Source organism: Ictidomys tridecemlineatus, chromosome 5, assembly GCF_052094955.1.
Source record: "Ictidomys tridecemlineatus isolate mIctTri1 chromosome 5, mIctTri1.hap1, whole genome shotgun sequence".
Lineage (NCBI taxonomy): Eukaryota > Metazoa > Chordata > Mammalia > Rodentia > Sciuridae > Ictidomys > Ictidomys tridecemlineatus.
The window spans coordinates 24,852,478-24,865,112 of NC_135481.1; the positions used below are offsets into that span (position 1 = coordinate 24,852,478).

The 12,635-nt window shown below is 35.7% G+C and overlaps 1 protein-coding gene across 18 annotated transcripts in view; it reads right to left on the reverse strand.

The window, feature by feature from the left end:
* Tcf12 (transcription factor 12) overlaps positions 1–12,635 on the reverse strand; it is a 354,335-nt gene that overhangs the window by 15,628 nt on the left and 326,072 nt on the right. For 9 of the 18 annotated variants that reach the window (XM_078049563.1, XM_078049565.1, XM_078049562.1 and 6 more), the window contains 3 exons: positions 10,315–10,429; positions 9,221–9,401; positions 5,399–5,631 (listed from right to left, as the gene is read on the reverse strand). In XM_078049563.1, the coding sequence (XP_077905689.1) occupies positions 5,399–5,631; positions 9,221–9,401; positions 10,315–10,429 (529 nt within the window). The remainder of the gene's footprint in view (positions 1–5,398; positions 5,632–9,220; positions 9,402–10,314; positions 10,430–12,635) is intronic. The other 9 variants (XM_013359224.4, XM_005316608.4, XM_005316610.4 and 6 more) reach the window with 2 other exon arrangements.

Here is a 12,635-nt window from a genome sequence, read left to right on the forward strand (position 1 = left end):
CCATTGGACAGATCCTCCAAACAAAAGTTGAATAAAGAAACTATAGAACTCAATATCACAATCAATAACCTAGACTTAACTGACATATATAGAATATATCAACCACCATCAAGTGGATATACTTTTTTCTCAGCAGCACATGGATCCTTCTCAAAAATAGACCATATATTATGCCATAGGGCAACTCTCAGTAAATATAAAGGGGTGGAGATAATACCATGCATTTTATCTGATCATAATGGAATGAAACTGGAAATCAATGATAAAAGAAGGAAGGAAAAATCCTACATCACATGGAAAATGAAAAATATGTTACTGAATGATCAATGGGTTACAGAAGACATAAAGGAGGAAATCAAAAAATTCTTAGAGATAAATGAAAATACAGACACAACATATTGGAATCTATGGGACACAATGAAAGCAGTTTTAAGAGGGAAATTCACTGCCTGGAGGTCATTCCTCCAAAAAAAAAAAAAAAAAAAAAACCAACAACAAATAAATGAGCTCACACTTCATCTCAAAGCCCAAGAAAAGGAAGAGCAAAACAACAGCAAATGTAGCAGAAGGCAAGAAATAATTAAAATCAGAGCGGAAATCAATGAAATTGAAACAAAAGAAACTATTGAAAAAATTAACAAAACTAAAAGTTGGTTCTTCGAAAAAATAAATAAGATCGACAGACCTTTAGCCATGCTAATGAAGAGAAGAGAGAGAACTCAAATTACTAACATACGGGATGAAAAAGGCAATATCACAACAGACACTACAGAAATACAGAAGACAATTAGAAAGTATTTTGAAAACCTATATTCCAATAAAATAGAAGATAGTGAAGACATCGATAAATTTCTTAAGTCATATGATTTGCCCAGACTGAGTCAGGAGGATACACACAATTTAAACAGACCAATATCAATGGATGAAATAGAAGAAGCAATCAAAAGACTACCAATCAAGAAAAGCCCAGGACCAGATGGGTATACAGCGGAGTTTTACAAAACCTTTAAAGAAGAATTAATACCAATACTTTTCAAGTTATTTCAGGAAATAGAAAAAGAGGAAGCTCTGCCAAATTCATTCTATGAGGTCAACATCACCCTGATTCCGAAACCAGACAAAGACACCTCAAAGAAAGAAAACTACAGACCAATATCTCTGATGAACCTAGATGCAAAAATCCTCAATAAAATTCTGGCGAATCGGATACAAAGGCACATCAAAAAAATTGTGCATCATGATCAAGTAGGATTCATCCCTGGGATGCAAGGAAGGTTCAATATACGGAAATCAATAAATGTTATTCACCACATCAATAGACTTAAGGATAAGAACCATATGATCATCTCGTTAGACACAGAAAAAGCATTCGACAAAGTACAGCATCCCTTTATGTTCAAAACATTAGAAAAACTAGGGATAACAGGAACTTTCCTCGACATTGTAAAAGCTATCTATGCTAAGCCTCAGGCTAGCATCATTCTGAATGGAGAAAAATTGAAGGCATTCCCTCTAAAATCTGGAACAAGACAGGGATGCCCTCTCTCACCACTTCTATTCAATATAGTTCTCGAAACACTGGCCAGAGCAATTAGACAGATAAAGAAATTAAAGGCATAAAAATAGGAAAAGAAGAACTTAAATTATCACTATTTGCGGATGACATGATTCTATACCTAGAAGACCCAAAAGGGTCTACAAAAGAACTACTAGAACTAATAAATGAATTCAGCAAAGTGGCAGGATATAAAATCAACACGCATAAATCGAAGGCATTTCTGTATATCAGCGAAAAAACTTCTGAAACGGAAATGAGGAAAACACTCCATTCACAATATCCTCAAAGAAAATAAGATACTTGGGAATCAACCTAACAACAGAGGTGAAAGATTTATACAATGAAAACTACAGAACCCTAAAGAGAGAGAGAGAAGAAGATCTTAGAAGATGGAAAAATGTACCCTGTTCATGGATAGGCAGAACTAACATCATCAAAATGACAATATTACCCAAAGTTCTCCACAGGTTTAATGTGATGCCAATCAAAATCCCAACGGCATTTCTTGTAGAAATAGATAAAGCAATCATGAAATTCATATGGAAAAATAAAAGACCCAGAATAGCAAAAGCAATTCTAAGCAGGAAGTCTGAATCAGGCGGTATAGCGATACCAGATTTCAAACTATATTACAGAGCAATAGTAACAAAAACAGCATGGTACTGGTACCAAAACAGGCAGGTGGACCAATGGTACAGAATAGAGGACATAGAGACTAATCCACAAAGCTACAACAATCTTATATTTGATAAAGGAGCTAAAAGCATGCAATGGAGGAAGGATAGCATCTTCAACAAATGGTGTTGGGAAAACTGGAAATCCATATGCAACAAAATGAAACTGAATCCCCTCCTCTCGCCATGCACAAAAGTCAACTCAAACTGGATCAAGGAGCTAGATATCAAATCAGAGACTCTGCGTCTGATAGAAGAAAAAGTTGGCTCCGATCTATATATTGTGGGGTCGGGCTCCAAATTCCTTAATAGGACACCCATAGCACAAGAGTTAATAACTAGAATCAACAAATGGGACTTACTTAAACTGAAAAGTTTTTTCTCAGCAAGAGAAACAATAAGAGCGGTAAATAGGGAGCATATATCATGGGAACAAATTTTTATTCCTCATACTTCAGATAGAGCCCTAATATCCAGAGTATACAAAGAACTCAAAAAATTAGACAATAAGACAACAAATAACCCAATCAAGGACCTGAACAGACATTTCTCAGAGGACATACAATCAATCAACAAGTACATGAAAAAATGCTCACCATCTCTAGCATCAGAGAAATGCAAATCAAAACCACCCTAAGATACCATCTCACTCCAGTAAGATTGGCAGCCATTATGAAGTCAAACAACAAGTGCTGGCGAGGATGTGGGGAAAAGGGTACTCTTGTTCATTGCTGGTGGGACTGCAAACTGGTGCAGCCAATTTGGAAAGCAGTATGAAAATTCCTGGGAAAGCTGGGAATGGAACCACCATTTGACCCAGCTATTGCCCTTCTCGGACTATTCCCTGAAAACCTTAAAAGAGCGTATTACAGGGATACTGCCACATCGATGTTCATAGCAGCACAGTTCACAATTGCTAGACTGTGGAACCAACCCAGATGCCCTTCAATAGATGAATGGATTAAAAATGTGGCATTTATACACCATGGAGTATTACGCAGTACTAAAAACTGACAAAATCATGGAATTTGCAGGGAAATGGATGGCACTAGAGCAGATTATGCTTAGTGAAGCTAGCCAATCCCTAAAAAACAAATACCAAATGTCTTCTTTGATATAATGAGAGCAACTAAGAACAGAGCAGGGAGTAAGAGCAGGAAGAAAAGATTAACATTAAACAGAGACATGAGGTGGGAGGGAAAGGGAGAGAAAAGGGAAATTGCATGGAAATGGAGGGAGACCCTCACTGTTATACAAAATTACATATAAGAGGTTGTGAGGGGAATGGGAAAATAAACAAGGAGAGAAATGAATTACAGTAGATGAGGTAGAGAGGGAAGATGGGAGGGGAGGGGAAGGGAGGGGAGGGGAAGGGAGGGGAGGGGGGATAGTAGAGGATAGGAAAGGTAGCAGAATACAACAGTTACTAATAAGGCATTATGTAAAAATGTGGATGTGTAACCGATGTGATTCTGCAATCTGTATTTGGGGTAAAAATGGGAGTTCATAACCCACTTGAATCTAATGTATGAAATATGATATGTCAAGAGCTTTGTAATGTTTTGAACAACCAATAAAAAAAAAAGAAAAAAAAAGTTAAAAAAAAAACACTTAGGACTCTGTATTCTAGCTCAAATGTACTGTGGGAAGGAAATGGTATTGTACTAAAATGAATTCTGTAACTCTTATTGACTAGACAGTAAGACTTTCACATCCCAGATGGAGACAGTAACTTTAACAATAAATGGCTCCAAATATTTTCAGGGTAAAAAATATTTCAGGCTAAAGAGAGGGGGATGAGTGCACTTGGACTACTAAGCACAGTGCCTTTCTGCCTTCAGAGTAGGACAAAATTGTTAAAGACAATTCAAGAAAACAATATTTTGGTGAAGTGACAGGACATATCAACAGGCTCAAGGATATACTGCTTCTGCTACAGATGAATGGCCTCTTTATGAATATTTCAAAGGAGCATATAACCCCTTAAAGATTAGGTTTCATATATCCTCCACAGATACTTCAAGGGTTTTGCAACAAGATGAGTTAAGTATTTGGTTTTAGTAGTATGCTTATCATCCACGAGATAATCCATACATGACCCTTATGCACTAAAAATATTGGCGGGAAATAGATGAAGTAACTGCTACTATCTCTTTCTAAAAGTTTTCTCTTTTTTCTATAATCAATGATGAAGGCCAATGGTTGTAGTTTTCAGATATCTGCCCATCTCTATTCTTTTTTTTCCTTCTTCAAATAAAATATAACATAAATATTCATTGAAAGAGTTAACTTCCGGTGAAGAAAGACTACTGGTGGGGCCTGGAAAGCAGGGTCACATTTATTAATTCCTTGCAAAAAGGCTTGGAATAAAACATTCATAAATCTGATAAGAATATATACAGGTACCCAAAAATACAAACATGATGGTAGAAACTTTCAAGGGCAGGAAGCTTCTATCATTTGATAGCTCAGTGTCTAGGATACATCTGGTTGGTGCAGAAGAAGTATGATTTAAGTGCATGTTAAATAATGAGGTTCCAAAGCTTCTAGTTTTCATCAAAGTTCATGAAAAATTAAACAGAATGGTTGCTTAAGTCAGGAGGGTTTGAGCCTTTATAATCCACACACTTTTGCCCTTAGGGAGACACAGGCATGTTGGTATGTGCTACTCCAGGAAGTCTATGGTATTCCTAATCAGGGATCAAAAGGAAGCCCTGAGATCTTACTGACACAGGTGTAAAGGACATCCATATCTAACAAAGTCATCAGGAGCCATGACTAGGCAGCCAACTAACCAGCAGTTCCTTGTAGAGGCCTCAGAGTAAAGTCTGCAAGTTTAGAGTACAGAGAACAAGGGAAGTCAGAGAGGATTAGGGAGGAGGACAGACCTAGACAAGTAAATCAAGCATTGTAAGGGAAGAGTCCATGAGAATAAAGTGGCACAAAGCACTAACGCTGAGCAGCAGGCAGAGGCTATCTGTTTTCTGCCTTGTTTCACAGGCTTACTCTCTACTGGTTTGAAGAATCACATTTACTGACCAATACAGTGAGACAGAAGTACTGGGAGGACTTATAAATAACTTGCCTAAGCAATACAACTAGTGGAAACAGAAAGGTCTGCCCACCTGTCAGTAGAACACTTTTTATCTCTTCTGTACCCACTTACCTCTGACTTGCTGTTCTAGACTAAGGATGACTGCCACGGCCTGATGAAGAATAAGGAGTTTTGTTTGGGGTTTTTCACTCTTCAAATGAAGCTGACACATTCGGCCAAGCTCTTTGAATGCCTCATTAATATCCCGCACACGCAAACGTTCCCTGGCATTGTTAGCCATCCGCCTTTCCTTCTCCCTTTCTATTTTCTGTTCTGGGTTCAAATCCTCATCTTCGTTAGTACTGCTGAAATAAAGCAATAACAGTGTCTATTAGCTTTCTTTCAAGTAAAATATGCTGATTGTTCGAGATTGTAAAGACAGAAATGAAATTTACTAAACAGGAGTAACAGCTGCACTTAACATGATTGTATACTTCTTTCTAGTCATTCCATTCTTCAGTGCAGATATGAGATTATATAGTCAAAACTCTACCAAATGTTTTTATTTTTTAACACTGGGGATTGAACCCAGGGGCACTCTACCACTGAGCTACATCCCTGGTAAGACCAGGTGTAACTAAGTTGCTAAGGCTGGCCTTGAATTTAGAATCCCGCCTCAGCTACCTAAGTAGCTGGGATTATAGGTATGCACTACCCTGCCCAGCTCCATGTACATTAAAAAAAAAAAAAAAGAGTTGTATTTTTTTTTTTTAACTTTTACTTTACTTATTTTTATGTAGTGCCAAGGATTGAACCCAGTGCCTCCCACATACTAGGCAAGTGCTCTACCACTGAGCTATAATCATGGCCCCTCAGACACAACATCTTTTTATTTTATTTTTATGTGGTGCTGAGGATCAAACCCAGCGCCCCACGCATACCAGGCGAGCGCGTTACCGCTTGAGCCACATCCCCAGCCCCCAGGTACATTTTTAATTGTACATTTTAGCATAAAAATGTCTCCATGCTAAAGCCAGGCATGGTAGTGAATACCTGATTTATGGTATGTGAATTATACCTTAAAATTACTGGCCCAAAAGAAAAATGAGCAAAAAAACCATGTTGCAGCCAGGCATGGTGGAACACACCTGCAAATCCAGCTACTTGGGAAGGTCAGAAAAGACTGCAAGCTGGGCTGAGAAATTTAAGGAGACCCTGTCTCAAGACAAAACATTTAAAAAAAAAAAATCTTTTTGTAGTTGTATTTGGACAGATGCCTTTATTTATTTGCATATGGTGTTAAGGATCAAACCCAGTGCCTTGCATATGCGAGGCAAGTACTCTGCAACTGAGTTTACAGCCCCAGCCCTCAAGATAAAACATTTTTAAAAAGGGCTGGGAATGTAGCTAAAGTGGTGGAACTACTGCCTGGCAAGCATGAGGCCCTAGGTTCAATCCCCAGTACCATAAAACCAACCAATCAAAAACCTCCCAAAACCCATGCTACAGAAAACACTCAGGACAGGACTACGGACCTAGCTTCATGAGAGAGCATTTGCCTAGCATGCCTGAGGCCCTAGGTTAGATCCCCACGACAACAAAACAAAAACAAAGACAAAAGAAAAAGTAAATTTAAAAAACTGGAATTATAATGCCTTCTTTTGATAACAGAGTCACTGGCTCTTTAACTTCAAAAGGTCCTTTAAAGATCATCTAGCCCAAAGGTGTCCAAATGTGGCCACTCATCAGAATCTCTAGGAAAACTTTAAGAAATACAACTTCTTGCTTGGCACAGTGGCATGTCTGTAATGCTAGCAACTCAGGAGGCTAAGGCAGGAGGATGGCAAATTTGAGGTCAGCCTCAGCAATTTAGTGAGGTTCTGTCTCAAACTAAAAAATAAAAAAAAGGACTGGACTGTAAATATAAAACAGAGGGAAATCAGTGACTTCCTTATAACATAAAGCTTATTAGTAATGATGAGAAACCATATCATTACTCTGTGGAAGGAAACCTATATTGCATACTTAAAATTATCATAACTTAACCTATAGTAGCTTTATAAATCGAGTACTTACTGCATGCTACAAAGTATGCAAAAGGTTTTACATGCAACACTTTCAGGTTGTTCCTTAGAGAATACTCTAAGAAATACAACAGAAAGTCTCCTCTTAGAGCAGGAGGAACTGGTCTCAAAGAACTTTGGTAACTGTCCAAGGTCATTTGTCCAATATGTGATGGAGCCATAATTCAAACCCAGGTTAGCCTCACTTTGTCCAAAGGTCATGCTGGTCACTAATTAATTAGTATTAACAACTGTTAACCTGTTACACTACCTTCTGATTTCTGGTGGTCTCTAACATGGGTTTATAAACTATGGCCATGAGTTGGTTGGCTGTTTTGGGAACTAAAATTTTATTGAAATAGCCATGATCACTGGCTTATACATTATCTCAGGCTACCTTCATTCTATAAAAGCAAACTGAGTACCTGTGACAGGGACTCTATAGCCCATAAAACCTATAATATTTACTCTCTGGCCCTTTACAGATGGTTTCCTGGCTCTTGATGTAGCAGATGAGGAGATATATGAAGAGGAAGGATACAAAATTATTTCCCTTAATGTTCTTTCTGAATAATTTAACTATGAAAGAGTTAAGATGCCTCAAAGGAGTGGTCTCTAGATTGCTGGATCTAGTTCTTCCTTCCTCATTTGTAGGTATCAGTTAAGTAAAATGTATATTAAAATGATAGCAATAGGGGGCTGGGGTTGTAGCTCAGTGATAGAGTGCTTGCCTAGCATGTGTGAGGCACTGGGTTTGATTCTCAGCACCACATATAAATAAATTAATAAATAAAATAAAGGTCAACTGGCAATTTAAAAAATGTTTTTTAAAAATGATAGCAAAAGGACCTTAAAAATTACTTTTTCCAAGAGAAAAGTTTCAGTTTTGAAAATAGTAAGAATGTCAAAAGGCAAAAAGGTAGCTTGTAAGAATGTGAATGGCAAAATGGACCATGCTGTTTCTTCTGGTTACATCTACCATACTCATTGTAATCTCCTTTGGACCTTAATTTAACACACACACACAAAACCAATGTTTAAACAGAAATATCTGCATGTAAAGTACACATATTATTGATAAATGGATATATACTAACAAAGAGGATGTATTGCAAATATACTAAATTATCTAATTTTAATGTAGAATTGCAAGAAAAATCTGAAGAAAGACTTTGGAAATCATTTGAAACTAATACGTCTCTATAGTCCTACTTAAAAGTAAGGTCAAGTCCAATTTCTAAACAAGTTTCCCCAACAACAGTCTGTATTGAAGCATTTTCTTTTCATAGTTTTATGAAATTTTTGTTTAAATCAGGACTCAGCCAACCTTTTCTGTTAAGGACCAGATGGTAAATATTTTCAGTTTTGTAAACCATGTGGTCTCTATGATAACTACTAAAATCTGTCAATGTAAAGCAAAAACAGCTATAGACATGAAAACAAATGTGTATGGTGGTTTTCCAATTAAACTTTATTCATGAAGTAAGCAGTGAGTTGCATTGGCCCATAAGCCAAAGTTCACTGACACCTGTTTTAAACTATACAGGAGTATTATCATATACTTAGCTCTTAAATTAATATATTGAACATTTATTGCCTGAATATATCTGTACCATACAATTGTCTGTACCATACAATTTTCCTCCTATATTGTTTTATAGGCCAAAAGCAAACTGAGGCAAGAAATGTGATTCTTTTTTTCAATGCAGACCCTAAAATGGTGTGGTATAATAGAAAACAAAATTTTGGAGTTAAGCCTTCATATTTCTCCCTTTTATGGATGATGGAATAAACATACATAAAAATTCCAACACAGTATCTAGAACACAGCTGGCAGTAAATACACGAAACCCTTCAACTTCATCTATAGCAAACGAGTGAAATTTAATACCTGGATACTAACAAATACCTTGTTCTGCCTCTAGATGAGACCTTGATATCTTTTTGGGAGGATTCATCATCTGATTTCATGTCATCTGATGAAGGAGGTTCATGAAGGTTTTCATCTTTTTCTTTGTTTTCAGTCTTGATTTCTGTTGGAATAACAGTTCCAGACTGACTTTGCAACCCACCTAACAAAGAGATGAAGGAAACAGAAAATAAAAGATGAGACTCATTTTCATATACTATTTAACAAGTGAAGGTATGAGAAACTAGAAATTAACTTCTTTCTTTTCTTTTTTTCAGTACTTAGGATTGAATCTAGTGGCATTCTACCACTAAGCTATATCCCTGCCCTATTTATCTATGTATCTATATATCTATTTATATATAGACATGGCCTCAAAGTTCCCTACGCTCGCCTTGAACTTGAAATTCTCTTGTCTCAGCCTCCTCAGTCACTAGGATTAGGCATATGCACCACTATGCCCAACCTGAGACTTTTAAGATGCTGCCAAGGTAAATAAAATAAGCTTAACATTTCCCCACATAAACACAATAAAATAGGCATCATAGCTAAATATAACTGGGAGAAATTGGTGGCTTTTAATGTTACCAATATATTTGTACTTGTTTATGGACTCTACTATAACATTGAGAATAGCTTCCCTTTTATCAAAATTATGTCTCTTCAATGAAATTTAAAAAACCATAAACAACAGTTACCATTATTCATAATTCTCAATATACTCAGAAATATCTTTCTTACTGCCTCTAGGTACCACACAAGCTCACTCATGAGAGGCAATAATTAAGGAAGGGACATGACTGAAGTAGGAGCAAGTTAAAAACAAACAAACAAAAACAAACAAAAAACCCAATAAATACTAAATGATGGTGTGCATATGGCTCTGTCCATTAATATATATCTTTTAGGAATCCTAAATATATAAATACCATCTATATTCATGTAGCAATATTACTCTCTGAAATTCTACCACCTGGGATGATTTTTGATTCAAAGATGTTAGATACACAGTGAGAAAGTGACAGTGTTCCAGATGATATCTGTTTCTATTACTGCTGAAAATGGATTATAGTTACCTCTATAATTTTCTTGTGATTTATGGTTCAGGTCTGTGCTTGAAGCAGCAACGGTACTAGACAGGACTGAATGATTGCCATTGAGACTGACAGAATCTTCCCGGTGAGTTCCAACCTAAAGTAACAACAAAACAAAAACAAAAACAAAAAAGAGGTCAAGAACTATCCATATTTGTTGTTGGTATTGAGACAGGGTCTTCCTCTGTTGCCCCAGCTGGCTCTGAACTCCTAGACTCAAGTGATTCTCCTGCCTCTGCCACCACGGTAGCTGGAACGAAAGGTGTGTGCTACCATAACCCACTCTGTCCAAATTCTTTTACAGGTTTAATAGAGAAAACAGTATCATTCATCTGAATTTAGCAACTTTTTTTGGATGACTTTTCTGAGTTTTGATGAAAATTCGAAAATATAGTACTGCTTTTAAATCAAATCAAAATGTTACTCTAAAAAAATTGTAACTTTCAAATTTTTAAATTCCACAGTATTGTTGTTAGAAGCCAAAAGAACTTTTAGAGAAAAAACATTCTATAAACCATAAAGCACTAAAAGTCTACTATTGATTCTACATAAATCTGAAAGTCTACTTCATATGCTACCTAAGTATTTAAAAAATGTGTGACCTTGTAGTTAACAAAATACAGCTACATTCCAACTACTAATTGTATTTAACATTGGTGTGCCTCCCCCATATACAGTTATCTTATTTTTTTATTTCTCTAACTACCTCCCCTCAAATTTTTTTAAGAGTGGCAAAAGCAGTATGAAACTGAAGGAATTTAAGGTTAACAAACTTCTGCCTTGCCAGGCAACAAAAATGGCAATATATGTTTACACTAAACTTTAATCAAAAATCTGAAAGGTAAAGCATTAAAATAGCTCAAGCATTTAGCTACTGCAATATTTTTAGAAAAACTTATTATAGATGAAGCTTTTTATTAGAGCAGTAGCAGACGTGTCAACTAGAAGATTAAGCCTTTAATTAAATAGGTTTATTGCTTGGAGTTATACACGAGAACCACTGTTTTTCAATAAATCCTTCAATCCTAGTAAATTGTTAGGCTTTGAATCCCTCTTGAGTAATTAATAAAGCTTTTATCTTTTATGACTTTGTATGGATTTTACCCTAAGAAGTATAAATATCCCTACACAAGTTTATCCTTTGGTTTCCTGTGAGCTAAACAAAAGGAACCAAAGCAGTTTTAGGCAATACAGGCCATTTGGCAGTGGACCTGATTACAATATATCAGTTCTTCCACAATACTTTTAAGGAAATATCTATCTTTAACCCTGCTTCATATCTTTAATGCATTCTTTAAAACTCCATTTAGTGTATTCCATAGATACATTTAAAATTATTTGAGGATTTGCTAAGAATAATTTTTGTCACTGCTCTCTTGGATATTCAAGAATTGATTATAACTTTTTTTCTGAATCACATAAATTTCATCTGCATTAAAATCATAAAATCTTAGAACTAGAAGAGACCAAAAAAAAAAAAAAGATGATAGTCCTCAAACCCCATTCACATCCCTAAAAGTTTTGAAAAGTCTAAGATTTCCCCTATACCCCCCCCAAAAGCTTGAGAAAAATCTAAAGAACTTAGCCTAATAGCCAGTAAAGAAGAAATTTATTCTCAAAATGTTTCATGAAACTCTTCTCAAAGGTATCCTAACTTTACATAAGGATGCTTTCTTGTAACTATGGACTACTGAGTGATATAAGAGGAAGGTAAGTTCAAAATTCCATTTTATGAAAATAGATATGGGATAAACAAAACATATAGCTATAAATTCTTTGGGCTCTTAGAAGCCTAGGCCTATGCCTAAGATAAAATATCAGAACATTTTTGATCAGCTCAGGAAATCTTTGCAGGACAAAGCAAAAGCTGTGTTTATGTTTATAATGGGTTTAAAACTTCCCATGATCTTTGGTAATACGTGCTAATTCTGTTCTTATCTAGGATTTTGAGAGTCACAGGTAATTTAGAAGATAATCTCTTAAAATATAAACTTTATCCTAAATAGAATAAGCTATACTTTATGTATATTCTGCCAAAATACATACATTCTACTGTCATGTATAAAATATATATACAAATTTAAACTTTAAAACATATGTATATTTACTATCTATTATACAAACGAATCTAATAGCTCTGTAAGACAATACCATTGAATAGTAATATGTTTTCACTCTCTTAAGGTAAAATGTATCTGCTGAATTTTAACCTTTTAGTTCATTAGTTAGGATAAATATTTTTTTTATTTTTGGGAACTAAAATAATAATAAAAAAATTCTATCACCTTCTTGATGAAGTGTTT